The sequence below is a fragment of the Agrilus planipennis genome, unplaced genomic scaffold (genome assembly GCF_000699045.2).
Source record: "Agrilus planipennis isolate EAB-ADULT unplaced genomic scaffold, Apla_2.0 scaffold268, whole genome shotgun sequence".
Classification (NCBI taxonomy): Eukaryota; Metazoa; Arthropoda; class Insecta; order Coleoptera; family Buprestidae; genus Agrilus; species Agrilus planipennis.
The window spans coordinates 257,649-277,377 of record NW_020440374.1 but is presented as its reverse complement, the minus strand read 5'-3'; the positions used below and the strand labels follow the sequence as shown (position 1 = coordinate 277,377).

The following is a 19,729-nucleotide window of genomic DNA, read 5'->3' as shown; positions in this document are numbered from 1 at the left end:
TTGGTGATTATGTTAGTAATATTTATTTATTTATTTTTATGATTTTCCTGCAAAATTTAGTATACTATTTGATTTGAACAAATATGACAATCCTGCCTCTCTATATTCGAAAGCAAAACGCATATTTAGGGATTCCCCAAAATAACTAATAATGCTCACTCGCTCTCATGGGGTGTTTTATGATTAAGTTAAGAAGATTTTAAGAAAATATGCAGGTGCCAATGTTTACGTAAGCTTGGGTGGGGTGGTAAGAACTTTGCTTACTTTTGTTGATAAGAGGGGTTAAAATTACTAAAATTTAAAAAAAACTGTGCTTTTTTTCCATAAGATACAAGATTTGTAAATAGCAACAATATAATTAATTTCAATTCAAAATGGGTTAATTTACCATACTTAATAGAAACAAATGTAAAATTCAATATCTGACTTCGTCTCTATCATAAAGTGAACCGTTAGGGTTTGACTATTCGACGTTCAGTATTGCTATTTTGGCTATGAAAAAATGCCGTTTGTACATTTAGATGCAGGACAGATACTTGTCAGAGATTTTTAATAACACAAAAATTTTTACTGACCTGCGCTAAGAAATTGGAGCATCTAACATTATTGCGAGACGGATCTAATTCTATTTAATACCGAAAAGAATATTTTTTTTTTGCCATTGCGTGTCCATCCAGCCTTAAGACTGAAGACCTTATGATGATGACTCATTACGTTTATTAACCACTGATGCCCTGTTGTTATAATATTCTAATGTAGTAATAACAAATGTGACCTTGATATCATGTCCTACAGTTGGAGGTCAGCATTGAAGCCCTGTCTTATTATCCCACTTGTTGTGCATCTGAATTGTGTACCCAGATACCTGTGCTTTTAACTGTACACAGCGTTTTAGCAATTTTAACACGGTTACTATTTTAGTAGCGTTAATAAAACAGTTCGATTGAATTTATAAGAACATTACTTTTATTGCAACCGATCGCTCGAAATTGTTTGAAGTGTTTATTACACTCTGTGTTCAAGTGGGGAATTAAATGCTTTAGAAATATGTACCTACTTTATTATTATTTCATTCTATAACTTGAAGCAGATGCAGAATTATGGTTTTTGCAAATGTCGACATTCACTCTTTCGGATCGTAGGAGATGAAATTTCTTTTGTTTCAGGGAGATTTGAATGTAAGTAGGTACATGTTTAGACAAAAAGTCGGTCTTACTTAATTGTCTGTCTAATAAAAAAAAAAAAACGGTTCTTTACTCCACTGTTCTTCCACATTGTCACCTCAAACATTCTGAGGTTTTTCAAGATCAGCCCTAGCCCTTCCACTCACTAAAAACAAAAAAAAAAACTTTTGGGTGTTTCATTCCCACCAGCCAGTAATGCTGGTGGGCGGGCAGTCCCTCCGGACTATGCCGGAAGGTAGGACGGAAGGCCCTCTTCAGCCTGCTTCCAGGAATCGTGGGAATGGGTGGGTGGTGGTTCGGGTGAAGAAAGATGAGACGGACGAAATGAAGACAGAAGAGAGTGAAAGATTATCTGTGGAATATTACTGCCTCAGCATTTGCCTAAGTGATCCAAGAAAACCACAGAAAAACGATCACCTAGACATTTACCATTTTCACTTTCACCGCAGTTCGAACGACGGTCCCGTTATCTAGACAATTACCGGGATTTAATTTTTTTGTAGATAAAGTTAGGTAATCAAAATAGAAAAATTGCTAGAGATATAAAACAACAATAGCGCAGGGCCCCACTCTAAAAAAAAAGAAATCATCGTGGCCGGTGACCACTGCGGAAATGAAAAAGTTAGAAACGTTTACTTAAAATGATGTTAAAAATACTGTTGATTGAAAAGGTTGGAATTGAGGAGGTATTACATAGAGCAGGAGAACATAAGGCGCTGTGGAAGTCAATAAGAAATAGGCGAGATAGGTTGGTTTAGACACCTTGTCACTGCAGAAAAATTTGGATCAGAAATCAAACCCCGATGTTCTTCCGAATTCTAAGTTATGACTTTGAGTCGACACTTGTGTATCTATTTTTTAATTATTATTTTAAGTTTAATATATTTTTGTGGATTTAAACCACTTTTATTTGAATTTCGTTATTTTGCTGTTCGAAATTCTTTGCATATGCTTCTGGAAAATGATTGAACTTGACATATATAAGGACCCTTTCGATTTCGTTGTTAACATGGAGTTCTAAAATGTTGAACAACACCGTAGGTGGTCTCACAAGCATCTTAACAACTTATGCATGTAATACCGTGATGTTTATAGTCATTTATAACTATTTTAAAAACGTCACGCATTACGTTTCTTTCGTCGCATTCTTAAAATAAATTCGAGTTTTCTAAAACTTCAAAGTGAAGCGCTTGTTTTCTTTACTGAATAAAAGTTTCGTACTAATGGAAAAATTAATTTGCGATTTAGGTCAATTGTACCAACAACCATATACAATCTATTTAGTTCATCGAAACTATTATCTTTACACATTTTCGCTGGTTTTCAATAACGGTTTTGATTTATTACTGTCTTAAATAATAGTGAACAAGTCTGAGTTTGATTTACACACCAAGTGTTCTCTATTTAAGCAAATACGTCACAATGATATTTTTTGAAATAAAATCATACATACATTTATTTACTTTATTTACTTACAAGCTATACAATATTACAAGTTCTGTCTCAATAAAGTTGCTACAGTTCTTAATTTTTCGTTTATTACTTTTTTAACTTCGGCGTTCTTAGCCTGGCGATGTTGATTCAAACAGGACAAATTAATTACAGCTGAGTTTTAAGTTAGAAGTTTATGGTGTAATAATTATTTATTGATAACTGTTCGTTATACACAAATTTAAGTAAAATAATGAAGGACTACTTGGTAGCTTTCAAACCTTATATGTAATCAACAATTATAATATTGTAAAGGGACTAGATATGACGATTTTTAATGTATCAATTTACAAACAAAAAGTCATGTGACGTATGGGATAATGAAACAAAAGGTTTTTAATTCACTGACCTACAATATAAGAAAAACTGTGAACCAATGTAATATTTACATTTTTTACTTGGCACTTGGCAAAAAAATGAAACTTCTGAGATATTTAACACGTGTATGAGCAACAGTTATTTTTGGAAAATACTGTCAATTTATTACATCCGCTTGTTATTAGTAGTGAGTTTTTGTTAAAATGCTGTTTGAAAATGAATCGATTGTTGATCCATCTACGTACATTTATGCAGAACTTTCAAAAAAATATATTTACGTATACATAATGTATACAGGGTGTAACAGAAATAAGTGTCAAACTTTTAGGAGGCAATACAGCACCATAAAATATGAAAAATAAATAATCATGGTTGACAGTACATGTAAATTCAATTCCGTCCTTGGGAAAGAAATACGGCCCGCAACGTTGCACTCAATAAGCTGATTACCAGCATCAGTGTAGTATTTGATTTGAATTTTTTTGCTTATGTATTGTTTATTTGTTAGAGTAGATTAAGTGTGATTCAGGGTGTTTACGTTAATAGTCAACTTCTAGTATTTTAGACCAGAGCCGGGCAAACTCGGATCTTTTGCATCCCGAGTGATCCTCAAGGTTAACCAAGTGGATCCTCATTGATCCTGCGAGTGCGAGTGAGATGATTCTTTCCTTTTCTTATCCCTTCCATTTCGTAGATGAGTCCCCTCTTCCATAGCCAAACCCAATAGTTTTGCGAATGTAGTAACGAACATTTTCGTAGGTATTTTTTAAGTTGCGTGAGTGGCTTCGCTCGTCTACGGGATGAAGGGGCTTGATATGGGAGTGGAAGGGAGAAGAAAAAGACAAAACAAAATTATTCATTACTGCTTACTCTTTCGTACTCATTGAAGGGTATGGAGTGACTCAAACTAACCTCATGTAGCGGCTCCTGCGAAGTTAAAGTTTGCCCGGCTCTGCTTTAGACGCTCGATTATCAGTAATGTTTTCATTCTCCATCGATGTAGATGCAGAGCTTTTTTCGCACTACGCTCAATTCACGCACAGGACCGGCATCGGATTGTAAACTATTGTTTGGTTTTAACCACGCTGCTGGGCTCACTGTAATTGTTAGTACAGTACAACCAAATAAATGTTAAAAATCTTATTAAACTGTGGATAAAGCTCAGGACTACACTATTATAGTTATAGACTTTATATACCGGACTAGGAACTGTAGTAAAACAACAGCAAATCCTTCAGTTTCTCAGTACCTATTGCAGTAACAAAGGAATATATAACCCAGTACATATCGATGCTGAAATTTGTGATAGGACAATAAATGTCTAGTAGCTAAAAGTATCTTTTCTAGTCTCGGCTACCATTCGTTTAATACTAATCCGTTGGATTAAAATTTTCTTAAAACTATTGTGCTTTGCAAAGTAAAAGGTGGAATGGCCTGTTTGTCTTTCATTAAGGTGCATTGGAATAGGTGGGTGGTAGACAATGAGAGATTGATGGGTTGAACGAGATAAAGACAGTATTGTAGAAGAATGAAAGCCTTTCTCTGGAATATTACTCTCCTAGTATTTGCGTACACGGCCCAAGGAAATTACAGAAAATTTTAGGAAAAGGCAGAGCTTTTCTCGAGTTAGAATGCTGTAACGTAGAATTTAGGAAATGCTGATCTGAACTACTACATCTCGCCATCCGTTGCAGCTGCCAAATATGTCAGGGAAGTACCTACCAGCAGTTCAGATTATAGCCCAGAGTTCAGGTGGAGACTGGTAGGATTCCGGATACTCTCGACCTGGTTCAAACTTTTCTGTTGTTTCTTTGGGTCTATGATTACAGACAGACGGAGTAATGAGTAATATTCAACAGATAATTATTTGCTTCAATATAAAGAAGTAACTTCTATGCCCGCGAACGATTAATTTAGAAATTCGAAAAAGATTGTCAAAGGTATATGGTCTGGGTGCGAAACATGGACGGTGGGCGCGACGGAAAAGAAAAGGTAAACAGAGGAAGTCATGGAAGTCAATAAAAAATAGGCGAGATAGGTTGGTAGGACACCTTCTTAGGTATGAAGGTCTAGTCAGAGACATATTAGAGGCAGAATTAGGAGTTAAGAGGAGTAGAGGTAGACCTAGATTAGATTACTGTTCTCAAATTGTTAAGGATGTGGAATATTCTGGCTATAGGGAAATGCGAAGATTAGCTCAGGATAGGAAGGAGTGGAGGTGCGTGTCCAACCAGTCTTAACACTGACTTCCTTAGGATGATGAATTTTTTGCTTCTGTTTTATGTTTATTTCCGTAGTATTGATTTAAAAACAACAGCAATTACGCATCCAATTTTACTGCTGCATGTTGATTCATAAATTCCGAAGGAACAACATTCTGACGATATCGTGAACGTTAATTAATTGTTCTGTGTAATTGTGTCTGGTTTCACAGGTGATGCTAATACTCGAGAAGTTGGCTATGAATTTTCAATTAATGTGCACCGACTTAAAACATTAATATTATGCATACTAATTGAACGTGTGCCAGATGAGTTGCTTAAGAAAACGAGGATATGCAAGCAAATAATCTAATTATTTTCGTTTCTATGTCACCTTGCGATTATTTTAAGTCCATTTCAAGAAGTGTGTTACATTGTTTCAGAATTATTTCAAAACCGCAAATGAATTGCTAGATAAAACTTATATTCTAAAAAAGAATATTAACTCTAAGATGATTATAATATTAAAAAGAATATTAACGCTTTTCCGATAAAAAAGGTTTCTTATGGAAATAAGATATGTGGAAAACATCTTTTGTTCTATAAAATTCTAAGAATTGTGTAGGAATGAAATAGATATAAAGGTCTTGTGAGATTTCTTGCTTAGTCTACTGATTGAGTAGTTATTCTAGGCCAAACTTTAATTCATACGAAATTATCAATATTATCAATTGTATTTGCAAAATAAACAGTTATTAATGAAATATATTTTATATTTCGTGTAGGTTCTATTTTTCAAGATTAGTTAAGTCATTATTACCATTTTTTGGTATACCCTTCTTGAAATTTTCACATAATCACATAAATTAATCTAGAATAATGCAACCTCATCATCATAATCGTAAGGTCGTCATTTGTCAGTCCTGACTGGTTGGACACGTACCTCCACTGTTTCCTATCCTGAGCTAATCTTCGAATTTCCCTAAAACCAGAACATCCCGCATCCTTAACTATTTGCGAACAGTAGTATAATCTAGGTCTCTGTTAACTCTTGTTTCTGCTTCTAATATGTCTCTGACTAGACTTTCATGCCTGAGAAGGTGTCCTACTAACCTATCTCGCCTATTTCTTATTGACTCTCATAGAATCCTCTGTTCTTCTATTCTTTCTAATACCTCATTTGTAACCTTCTCTATCCACGGTATCCTAATCAGTCGCCTGTAACACCACATTTCGAATGCTTCTAACCTTTTTCGAATTTTTAAATTAATCGTTCGCGAGCATAGAAATGCCTTCTTTTTATTGAAGGCAACTCGACCCTGCGCTATCCTCTGCTTTATACTCCTACTGTTCCTTCCATCCTGACTTATCTGACTTCCTAAATATCCAAAATCGGTCATTTCTTGTAATTTTTGAAGAACAACTTACAAGAAGTATAAAATATATTTCATTATACAACTGTTTATTCAGCAATTATAGTTAATAATATTGACAATTTCATGTAAAGCAAAGTTTGACCTTGAATAATTTATGAATTAGTACACTTAGCGGCAAATACTAGAGAATACTGTAGAACATTAAATTCTCTACATGTTTCATTATTGTAGATTCATTCGTACCCAAGTCATAGAATTTTATAGGACAAAAGAAGTTTTTCACATGTTATATCAATAAGAAATCTTGGTGGGAAAGTGGACTATCTTAGAGTTAATATTAACAGCTCAAATTTTCAGGGAATTATATTTTATCAATTTCGAACCGCTTGAGGCCCTGAGAACATAAAAATTCGAGAACGCCCGTATTAATGTAATGACTACCTTATTATATATTTACCTATGTAAGAAAATTTTTCAACATTTACTTATGACTGGATTTTTAAATTTTAAGCCGGCGTTTTTTGCTGGCGGTCATAATACAACTATCTGTTGAAGACAAATCAGACCCTACTTCGTGAATTATTCAGAGGAGGATGTACTGGCGTGGTTAGGATGAAGTGTTCCTACTGCATCATTATTATCTTTGTAGAACAATTATTTAGTAGCTACAATCACTTATAATAAAGATAAAGGTTCAAATTTAGGAATTTCAGAGTTCATGATAAAACGTTATGGTCTTAAATATTGTTGTACACTTTGTATCCGAAAAATTTACAGTGTGACAAAAGAATTGTTAAGTGCAACAAAAAATCTAGTTGAAATTTATATGACTCTAATTGTCATTAGTTATCTCTTCATTTTATACCTACACTGTTGGGATTTGGTTAAACATTGTATGTAAAACTACAGAATATATATGGTATTTCGGGAAAGTACTTCATTTATTAAAATTCGTTTTGTGGATGGAAGAGATTACAAAAAACTACGATTTAAATCAAATATGTAGAATAAAGAGAAGCTACTCTAATGGGTCATACTGTGCACTGTAAATTAATGACTCATTTTATCGTTTCATTCGTTTCACTGGTAGTTTTATTACTCTCCTACTACGTATAGTAAAACTGTGTTATAGTGTAGGTGGATGCTGCATGACTCAAGTGTATAATGACTACATGATAAAAGGGTCATTGTATATATTCCTACAGCAGTACCTACTAATTAAATATTAGCGTAGTATTTCATTTATTTTCCTTGTAGGGTACATGGATATTTTTCAGAAAATGGTAAATATCAGACTAATAAAAGTAATGTATAATAGGTTGACTTTGATGTTAATTTTGTTTTTTTTTTTATAAAGGTTACTTTTAGGTTATTATGATGTCTACATTACAATTAGATGTAACGGTTATATTTTGATTGCAAAAAAATTATAGATGTTACCGGAAAATGAAATTCGTCATTGTATACAATTAGTAGGAAATGTATATAATTCTTAAAATCGTCCGGGCCTTGTGAAACGAATTATATTATACATTTCCTAGGAAATCTATACATTCCCTAAATAGCAATTGGAAATGTATTACAGGTAATACCAAATAGGCAATAATATAGCAGGCTGTTTGGAGATGTACCTATCAGACAGACTCCAGTTTGTCATAAATCTACCTAACCAAACAATGACGTCACCAATGGATATAGGTACATCTCCAACGTCACAAATGCATATACATCTCCAAACCTAACCTAACCGAACAATAACGTCACCAATGCATTCACATCAGGCGATTGCAGTGGAACCGTAGATAACTCTGATTCTCGATTTACTAACGTATTTTATTCGTTTTATTCACAGAAAGCATTAGTTTTATACAATATCGGATTTCATACAATTTCTAGGAAATGTATATATTTCCCAGGATATGATGTGTATTAAAAAAATCTTTGAAACAATATTTTATAGATTTCCTAAATAGCCTCGGAATTGTATACATTTCCTAGGAATTGTATACAATTCCTAGATTTCATACATTTCGGGCAACAGATAAATATGGAGGTCTGTTTCTGATTTCTTCTTAGTGAATTTCTAACCATAGCGGGGTTGTATCAAACATTTTCGATTTTTTTTTCCTAATCACGCAATCGATTTCTAAAAATTTAACGAACCAGCAAATAAAGCTTTAAGGAAACACACACTGGTTACCGGTAACGAATGCGTTTAAATTTTATATTTATAAAGGAAAATGTCATTTTACATTTATTATTTACTTTAAATATTAATTCTGTATTATCTGTAATATATTCATGCAGGATTGTTAGTGTCGTTTAAATTGGTTTTTAAAAAAAAATCAGTTTCTTCGCGGATTCTACAATCAAAGTCACATTTTTTACCACAAAGACAAACATCATCGAAAACAAAATAAAGAAAAGACCCACTACCTCGTAAAATAGTGCGTTTTTACTATAATTAAACATCCTTTAGGTTCTTGGAATGGTTAGTAACAGACTACAAGGTATTTGTGTGTCTAGAAACACGTAATAAGTACGTGAAAATGTTAATCTTGGCAAATTAACTGCGAAAGTAAATAATTAAGCTGCTTATTTTGTATTGTTTATTTGCGAGTCTTGCCAAAATATGTGTTAAGAACAATAGCAACTAGAGATGGATCGGATACCCTGCAAAACCACCACGGCTAGTGGTTCATGTCTTCATTGTTCTAAAAAAAAAAAAACTTTTGGGTGTTTCATTCCCACCAGCCAGTAATGCTGGTGGGCGGGCAGTCCCTCCGGACTATGCCGTAAGATAGGGCGAAAGGCCCTCTTCAGCCTGCTTTCAGGAATCGTGGTGGTGGTTCGGGTGAGAAAGTTGAGACGGACGAAATGAAGACAGAAGAAGTGGAATATTAATGCCTCAGCATTTGCCTAAGTGATCCAAGGAAACCACAGAAAAACTTGGACCAAGGCAGACGGACGCGGAATCGAACCGGCGTCCTCCCGAATGCTAAGCAATGGTCTAAACCTCTAGGCCATGCCGCTCGGTCTTCATTGTTCTGGCGGTCATTACTTAAATACTACCCTCACTAGCTTCCCAAGCTAGATTAAAAAGTCGTTTAACCACTAAACCAATGAAATTGTAATTCCTAATTGGCGAATTTTTAGTGAGAGGGTTGAGTTGAAACAGTTGACAAAATCATACTAATAAGTTAACGTTAATCAAAACCTATTATACCAGTAAGCGACAGAAATTTTAATAGTTCGGTCATACTGATTTATTTTTGTTCACTAGAAAAAGTAGACACAAGAAATATCATCATTATCATAGGGTCGTCAGTCCTAAGACTGTTTGGACACGCACCTCCACTCCTTCCTGTCCTAAGCTAATCTTCGCACTTCCGTAAAACCTTACGCTATCCTCTGCTTTATATCCCTACTACTCCTAAAATAAGCCACTTCTTCTAATCTTTCGTCTCCTATCTTTACATTAGCTCTTTACCTATTTTTTCTTCCCTTGTATACCAGTATTTTTGATTAAATTATAAGGGGTAATTGTGATTTACTTTACCTTTGTATTAAATATTATTATTGCTAGTGTTAGTTTTTCCTTTTTTTCTCTGGTAAAATTACGCGGCATTTCCGGCAGCCAGGCGCCATTACCCGGTGCTAGGCCTGATCCTAAAGAAAGTACCAGATCCAAACCGGGTATCCGGCCTATTTTCATAGTAACCCTGAACTGCATGTTACTTTTAATCATTTTCAAACATCACTTTATCGCTTTATCATAATGATCTACTGTTAGTTTGTTTATATTTCTGAATCATTTAGTTGACCGTGGACAAAACGGTCAGAAATTGCATTTTTCGATTAAAGATTGTAAAAAGATGCGTGAAATGCTGTAGAGGCGTTGGATTTAGTGTTTAAATGATTTGGGTTCTGTAAAAGCGATTTAATGTAAAAGATATCAACGAATGAAAATGGGAAATATCGTGTTTTTTGCCTTGTGACTGACATCGACGCAACTGAGATAGGCAATAATACGTCTTGCATTTTTAAAATATGTACTACTATACTATAGAGTTTCACTTTAATGTTTTTTTCTTTCATAAACGAAAGCTTGAAAAATTGTAATAGGTGTAAGTATTCGTTTGTTTTTTTCACTATTGTCTGCGCATGTTTTTATTTTAGAATAATACTTTTTTAATAGAAAATAATATTTTGAGGGTTCTAAAGTAAATTAGGAACCCATATTAAAGTTTCGGTCTGTCCGTTGTCTGTTTATCTATATAGTACAGTCGTATTATTCTCTGGTTAATCCGGATGTGTACAGTTGCCACAGTCTCCTTTTCTATCTCTTTATCAAAAAAAAAATCGATAAACAACCTACCCTAATAAGTTGGTCTTATAAAAAGCAATAAATTTGTTTCTGATGCAACTATTTAAAGTCCAACTTGAACGTTCTTTATTTTTAGGATAAGTCTCGACAAGCAAGAGTGACCGCACCTTTACCAAGAGCATTCGAATATGAAAGGGATTCAGTTGGAGCTAATTCAACTTCACATCTCATCGGATCAACCATTGATGGCGACGGCAGCCTGGATTACGGAGATGATTTTCAAGGGCCCAGGGGAAGGCGTATCAGTAGGAGGAGAGGTGCCATTAAACACCAGAGGTAAATATTGCATAGTAAAGGCTTGATATTAAAAGCGTGTGTATATGAGATTAGTCCGGAATGATCACACCCAGGAATGCACACGCAATTTCAAGTTGAAAGATGTATGGGCGTAGAATAAAATAATGTCAGTACCACAATTATCATTTGTAGATATCATTTTTAATATTTCGAATAACAGGTTCAGTATTTACTGTTGTTAACTTCAGTTAGTATAGATTAAATTGCTTCTTATAGACCACGCTGATGATGCACATGCAGTCTTAAACTAATTATACAATAGAAAATACTACAAATGGCGCAGTAAACGCCATCTGTAGTACGATGCTACATTTTAGGATTACGTATGCTCCAACAAGGTCCATTTAAATATATGGATATCTGCTTGCTTCTGTCGGAGCTGTCTGCGACGCGCTGATGAGATCCGAAAAGATCGAAATCGCGATCCGCGTCTGGCAGTTTCGACAGAATACAGACCACTTCGAATTATTTTATTCGATTATGGTAACGTGCCAATCACGTTGAGGTTAGCTACGCCGGGATTCGTTTCAGCAAGTAAATATCCATATATTTAAATGGACCTTGTTGGAGCATACGTAATCCTAAAATGTAGCATCGTGCTACAGATGGCGTTTACTGCGCCATTTGTAGTATTTTCCTAAACGCACTGTTAAGACAGCAGGTAAAAGTTGGTCTGTGTTCTGTCGGAGCTATCTGCGACGCGCTGATGAGATCCAAAAAGATCGAAATCGCGATCCACGTCTGGCAGTTTCGACAGAATACAGACCACTTCGAATTATTTTATTAATTATACAATAGTTTGGAAGTTTTTTATGTATAAAGTAAAATAATACGGAATGATAAAATTGGCCAAATGCGAGCGGACTGAAATGCATCCTTATTGCAAGGTCCCCAGCCCAAAGACTGGTTGGACATTGGGCACGTACTTTTCCTATCCTGAGCTAATCTTCGCATTTCCTTAATCGTAAAAATAGAACTGATGCGGTCCTGATTTGAGTCTAAAGACGATGGCCAATTGGAATTGCTTCCTAACGTTTCGATAGCACGACCCTACATCCAGCATCAGAAATGGAAGGACTGCTAAAAAAGCTTGCCACTCGTTAGGAAGTAACTATAAACAACGACGACGTCTAGACCCGAATCAAATCTTCCACTGGCCGCAAAAACTTTTACTAATTTGTCGAAAAAATAGAACTTTCCACATCCCTAACTCTGCGAACAGTTATCTAATCTACATCATCCCTTGCACCTCATGTTTCTGCTCTTGTATTTCTACGTGAGCCTCCTTATCACAAAGTCTCAATTCCAAAGAATGGTTGGTTACTGGAGACGTACCTCAAGTCCTTTCTGTCCTGAGCTAATCTTTGGATTTCCCTAATCGTAAAACTAGAAACAGTTAGGGATCTAACAGTTTGAAAACAGTGATCTAACCTAGGCCATTCCTTGGATCTTACGTTTCTGCTTTCGTGCCTCTACGTGGACCTCCTCATCACAAGGTCATCAGTCCGAAGCTAGTTAGACATTGGACGCGCACCTCAATTTCTTATCCTCAGCTAATTTTTGCTATTTCCTAATACCAAAACTACAACATCCCTAACTATTTCTATACAGTAATCTAATCTAGCTCATCTTTTGCTCCTCCTATGTTTGCCTTTATTTCTCTAAGTAACCCCTCATGTCCTAAAAGGTGTCCCATCATCCTAACTGATTTCTAACTTTTTCCATCGACGATATTTTCATCAGCTGGCCATAACACTACATTCTATACGGTTCGAACTTTTTCCTTTCTGTCACACCTATTGTAACTTCAATTGCTTATTTTGAATAGAAGAGTTAAACTACCTATAGGAAGTAGGCAGAACCTCTTATTTGTGCATGCAGCCTTCTTCAAGAAAAGTTTTTTATGCTTTAAGTACAATTTTGCCTCTAAAAAGGAATTTACGTATTTTATATTTATAACACCGACAACGAACCCTAAAAAAGTACGAAAACAAACAAAATAATAATAAAATTAAGTTCTTGATCAGTGAACTTTCGAATCTGTCCGTTGTGGTCATTATCAACGCGAGACTGATAATGCCCGTATTCAAAATAGAAACATGTGTTTTTTTTTTAATTGCTCCTAGTAATTATGAATAAATCTCTTATAGTTCATTCAATAAAATAAAAGTTATGTAAAATCTTGATACCACTTTACAGTAAGAACTGAGATACCATCGAACTGTTTATACGGAATAACAAGGATGAAATTAATTTCTTTCCGTTTTTGATATTGACAAAAAAAATGCAATGTAACGTAAAATGTGATGTTTTCTCTAGAACAACAGAAATCAGTGTGGTCAGAATTTCATATGCATTTTAGTCTATTTTAGTTAAAGGTAAAACTTTCATCTAAACGTAAGGCAGAATAAAAATATAAATATTATCTATTTATTATTGGTATAATTTTTGCGTTTCTCGAAACCTATATTCCCAATTATATGCGAACAGTACCTACTTTAATCTGACAAGGAAACTAACCGGTTGTAATACGTTAATCTACATGAAATAATAAGATGCGTCTTTTCTTTAAAAAAAAAAAAAACTCTTTTAAAGGATAAAAGTAACTCTCGAAGTTAATTAATCTTTTGGTGTTATTTTTATTGAATGTATCTTCATTCCATATTATTACTATACGTTAATACCGCTTTCATTCTATTTAAAGCTAACGTATTCTAACACTACTATATCTAAGCTCGATAAACTTTCGTCACTACTGTATTGATCCCTAATAGTAAAGCTGTTCTATCTTTAATAGAAATAATCGCATCTTCGATATATAGATTAGGCGACAATATAAATATCCTTGTCTAACTTCCTTTCCAATATTTGTATCTCTATAACTGCTATTGTTATGATATCTCTGTATCTCATCCCTACATTTTTAAATGTATCTAGCATATTTTCGTATTTATTGGTGTCAAGTTCTTTTCCTATGTCTACAAATCGTGTTAAGTAAACGCTCTTTCTCTTTTTTATCTTTTTTCTGATATTATCCGTAAAGCTAAAATGACTTCACGCGATTCTGTATTCCGTATTAACTCGAGTTGTCTTCCCTTACTGTATAGTGACTATTTTTTGTCTCAAAAACCCTGAAACTCCAAAAATAGATATGATAAATTTATTGTAATAATAATATATTGTACATTAATCAAAACGTGATATTTTAATGCCAATAATATGGGCCATTTCTTATTCATGCAATTAAAATTGTGTACAATATTTTATATTGCAATTTATTGTATCAGTTTGTTAGTAAAGCTTGTTTTATTTCAGGGTTCACGAGGTTAAAGGTCACAAGTTCGTGGCAAAATTTTTTCGACAACCGACATTTTGTGCATTCTGCAAGGATTTCCTTTTCGGTTTAGGAAAACAGGGCTACCAATGCCAGTGTGAGTTTTCTAATACAACTTTTTAATCGTTTGCCTCATACTTATTGTTTTTGTAGGTTGTCAGACAGCTGTTCATAAAAAATGTCACGAAAAACTTCTAGGAAAATGCCCTGGTTCAGGTCGGGATTCCGAAAGTACAATTGTAAGTATAAAATAAAATAACAGTAGAAAAAAAAATACTCTCCATTACATATTGTACTTTGAGGTTGTGGGATTTTAAACTTTTCTACTCTCGAAAAAATTTATTTTTAAAAGAATGATTGCTTTGTTCAATGTCAGCAGGTAGGATGGTCATTCACCTATCGAAAGTAGGGGTTGTAATTTTTCATATTTAAATATTCAAGTGTTTGGACAATCAAATATTTGAATATCTGAGAACTATTGATGAGCTAAGCAAGACTAAGACCAAGATTGTCCAAGGCTTGGTCTTTTGGGTTTGTTCAAGTACTTGGTCTTCGTATTAAGTTTTCGTTTTCTTCATTACACTTTTATTAATAATACCTTTAAGCACAAAATTTTCTATTTAACGACATAAATGTATCCAATGATGAAATTTTCTGTCATACATATGAACTTGTCATGACTTTTAAAGAAATTAGTGTCGATGGAATTATGAAAGCTCGAGAACATTCACTTCCTCCAATGCAAAAATTGACGCTTCTTCCAATGTATAAATTGACCTTTTAGCGAACAAAGATAAAGTAAAAAGTATCGAAATATCCCTATATTTCAACTATATATTATCTAGACATAAGAACAAGGAATACTCACTCCGAGGACATTCCTGTAGATACTTTTTTTTGAACAAGGACAAAGTTTCTTTTTTTTATATATTTAGTGTTAAAATCTAGTTAAGCAAACTCAAAATGTCAAATAGTAAAAATGTTTGGTTCTAAGAAAAGAATATATAAGTTGCTTTAAATAGTTTACCTCATAAATCCACCAGAAGTAATAATTTTTTGTTTAGTCTAGATTATTTGGTCTATCCGGTCTTGGTTTTAGTCTTGGTTTTGTTCGTTCGGTCTTGGTTTTATTTAGTGTTGCTCTTGTTCATTCGGTCTTAGTCTTGCTATCGTAGTATAATGACAGTCTTCGATTTGGTCTAGGTGTTGCATTTTCGCAAAACCAAGACTGCAAGTCCAAGACCAATTTTGCTTATCACTGCTGAGATCTAAATATTATACAATGATTTGAATACCCAAATACCCAATATCGCATTAATTTTCATTCAACAAAAAATGGAACTATACATAAAAATATTTAATAAGGTAAGTCCCCAAATACGTAACCACAGAATTTCAACCCTACATTTATGAATAGTGTTTGATTATCCATATATTTGGGCACACATGAAAAACGAAAATTTAGCTAAATATTGAAGTGATATTTAAAATTCATCCCACTAGCCCGTTGCTTCGTAAGCGAAAATAATAAAAATTACAATTTGGACCAGAATTTGTAAAAATAAAATCCCAGCAAAAATAAATTTACTAGGATTTTTAGNATTACAAATTTAATTGTAATAATTAAGAAACTTGAAATAATTTTTAAAAAAACTAGTCAAAATTGAGATTATTACAAGTTACTTAATAAATTCTATTCATTCGGCAAATTCAGTCATTAACAATCGAAAAATATAATCATAAAAATTTAGTTTTCTCCATGTATCCAAATTTTTGTGATTTTAAATAATAAAAAAATTGGTGAAGGCGCCGAGCACGATTTGGAAAAGTTGGTTAATTAACAAATTTGAAGAAAATGGAAATGCAAGGATAGCTGTTGATTGGAAATACTTTTTCAACAAATATTTACCTACTTTAATTGTCAAAATTAATTACACTGTAACCCTAACGAAAATAGGATTTCTCTTGACTTTACAAAATGCTTACAGTGGAACAATCGGACTAAAATTGAGAAAAAAGTATATTATATAATTATCTTCGATGTTTCAAATATTTAAAAAATTAATTAGTTAATTAATTAATTAATTAATCATATGTAACAGTTAATATACCCGCATAATAAGAAACACTAATAAGTTCAGTGGATGAAAGATGAATAAAAAAGCAAAAGTAGAATCGAAGGAAAACAAAATCTTTGAGTGCAACGGAAAAATGAAACAGTTCAGTTGAAGTAACGAAAATAGTTTGTATTAAAACGAAATAATTCAGATTAAGCAAAATATAGTCACATGAATATAACGTAAATGAATAGCTAATAAAATCTAGGCACATGATAGAGTGTTGCCAGGCGATTTTTTTTAAATCCCTAACAGGCTGTATCCTAAAATTTTCTATATTCCCATGTTTATGCTCCGAGTTATTTCACGTTTATAGAAAACTATCACTGTAGATGCAAACAGGGAATCAGATGAACCGTACACGGTGAATCCCCGAAGGTTGTGACATTTGAAGGAATTGTATGCACAATTGATTGTAAAATTTATAAAATAAAACAGATGTATGCAGTAAGGAAGAAATATATGAGGCACAACGAATGCCCATTTTAGACAATTACTTGAATGAAGAATCGAGCCCTTGATTTTCCTTGGAAATCTTCACCTTTCTTTGTATATTTAAATCATATTTAATGGCTCCCTAATTTTTCAAAAGCTGCTCATACCCACTGCTGAACATAGGCCTCACCCCTTTCTCTCCATTACTTCCGATTCTATCCTTTCTGAAGTCAGTTGCTGGTAATTTTTCGAATGTCATCTTTCCAGCACATGGTTCTCGGTAGTTTTCGATTTTGTTCACCCGCTCTTGGTCTCCACTTCATTAGCCTGAGTTTCCATGGTCCATCCTTTAATCATGTTACGTGACCCATTCAGTTCTACTTTAATTTTGCCATCCTCTTTACCACGTCTGTAACACCTGTTCCAAGTCTTAGATCTTCGTTTATAGCTCGATCTTTTAGAGTATCATTGTCCTTTGCACTCGTTTTTGGGTTACTCTTAATCTGAGGAATCCGTACGTTATTACTGAAACTACACATTGATTAAACTTACTTTGAGTGTTTTATTCCCACCAGCCACTAATGCTGGTGGGAGGACAGTCCCTCCGGACTACACCGGAAGGTAGGGTGGAGGGCCCTTTTCAGCCTCCTTTCAAAAATCGTGGGAATGGGTGGGTGGTGGTTCGAGTGAGAAAGATGAGACGGACGAAATGAAGACAGAAGAGAATTATTACTGCCCCAGTATTTGCCACAGTGATCCAACTACAGAAAAACTTGAACCAAGGGGACGGACTCGGAATCTAACCGACGTCCTCTCGAATGCTAAGCAATGGTCTAAACCTCTAGGCCATGCTGTTCGGTACACATTGGTCATACAGATTGACTCTCAAATACATCTCTGGCTAGGCGTCTGACTGTTTTTATTGATGGTAATTTCGTTTCCGAGGTAAATGTATTTTTCGACAAGCTCTATATTTTATTACTAATCGTTACTGTGTGGTGATCATTGGGCACTAAGTTTGTCATAAACATGGTTTTCTTAAGATTCGTACTATTCTTGAAGTTTCCAATTCCACTAACATTTCTTTAGTTATTTTAAACTCATTGTCAGATTTTTTCGACTCCATTCAAGTTGAACTTATTCTTATCATAAAAATGTTCAACTGTTATTGCTTACATTGTAACTTTCGGTCGTCGAAACTACTAGTTCAGATGCTGAGACATTAAATTTCATACAAACTTTGTACAATAAACTATCGCATTTGAAATTCAGCAGAGGAATGGATGCACTTGCACGGATAGAAATAAATCTTTAAAACCTCCGGCTCTAAGAACGACAAAATTTATTGGTTTTCTAGTGTTTAGTCGATTCAATAGCTCCTTGAACTATATTCGCTTTATATTACTTCATAAATCTTCAATGAACAATAATAAAATTAAATGGATTCCCTTTAAGTGCTCACTATAACCGGTCACTTAAAATTTTCGATTAGCAAATCATAAATAAAACATTTGCTGAACTTCCTTCGGAGAATTGAAGGTACGTTAAATATTGCCTTAAAACATTTGAAAGGATTTTATGACATAAAGACAAAGCGATATTATTCTGTAATAGCATTTTGAAATGAGTTATTTCATTGGCTATTTTGGATTACCGGCATTCATTTACATTGACGTGAAAGACCAAAAATTGAAAACTGTTCCAAACCTGCTCATTTAACCATAGCAACGCTGTCTTGGAAGACTTGGCGCAACGTATCATAAAAAGTTGCTTTATTCATATATTTCTATCGTATGTGTTTAAAGGTTAGAAATGAAGAGGTATTGGAAAGAATAGTAGAACAGAGGACTCTATGGAAGTCAATAAAAAATAGGCGAGATAGGTTGGTAGGACACCTTCTCAGGCATGAAGGTCTAGTCAGAGACATATTAGAGGCAGAAACAGGAGTTAGGAGGGGTAGAGGTAGACCTAGATTAGATTACTGTTCGCAAATAGTTAAGGATGTGGGCTGTTCTAGTTTTAGGGAAATGCGAAGTTTAGCTCAGGATAGGAAAGAGTGGAGGTACGTGTCCAACCAGTCTAAGGACTGATGACCTTATGATGATGATGATGTGTTTAATTAAATTTTGCAAGCTAATAACCCTTGCACAGAAGCTGCTTTGAGACTAAGTAAAGGTAATTCAGAATGTAATGGACCATGACTTCGATAACATGATGGCAAAACTCCGCTAGTTCATTGTTTTATGCACTTCTATTTCTTAAAGTTATTGACCGTCATTGTTTATCGAATTCTTCTTGAGAATTTAGGAACTTCTTTTGTTAAGGAGGCTAATATGTGTCACTCAGGGTACGATTTATTACCCTTCGCGCCTTTAGTGGTTTAGTTTTAGTCTTTTCATATAAAGACTGCCGACCATCGGCTGGTTCTTGCCTGCGTCTGGAAATTTTTATGAGAATTAATACAATTATATATATCAAATTGTTTCTAAACATTTAACGTAAGTATTAAACTAAATTTTAATTAACTAAGTACAAATAAGAAAAAGTAAAAACCTTAAAGCATTAAGTGAATGTTATAAACGATTTTCG

At 34.0% G+C, this 19,729-nt stretch overlaps 1 protein-coding gene across 2 annotated transcripts in view; it reads left to right on the top strand.

The window, feature by feature from the left end:
• LOC108742471 (putative protein kinase C delta type homolog) overlaps positions 1-19,729 on the top strand; it is a 127,042-nt gene that overhangs the window by 20,420 nt on the left and 86,893 nt on the right. For both annotated transcript variants that reach the window (XM_025979688.1, XM_025979689.1), the window contains exons 2-4: positions 11,034-11,233; positions 14,570-14,685; positions 14,742-14,827. In XM_025979688.1, the coding sequence (XP_025835473.1) occupies positions 11,034-11,233; positions 14,570-14,685; positions 14,742-14,827 (402 nt within the window). The remainder of the gene's footprint in view (positions 1-11,033; positions 11,234-14,569; positions 14,686-14,741; positions 14,828-19,729) is intronic.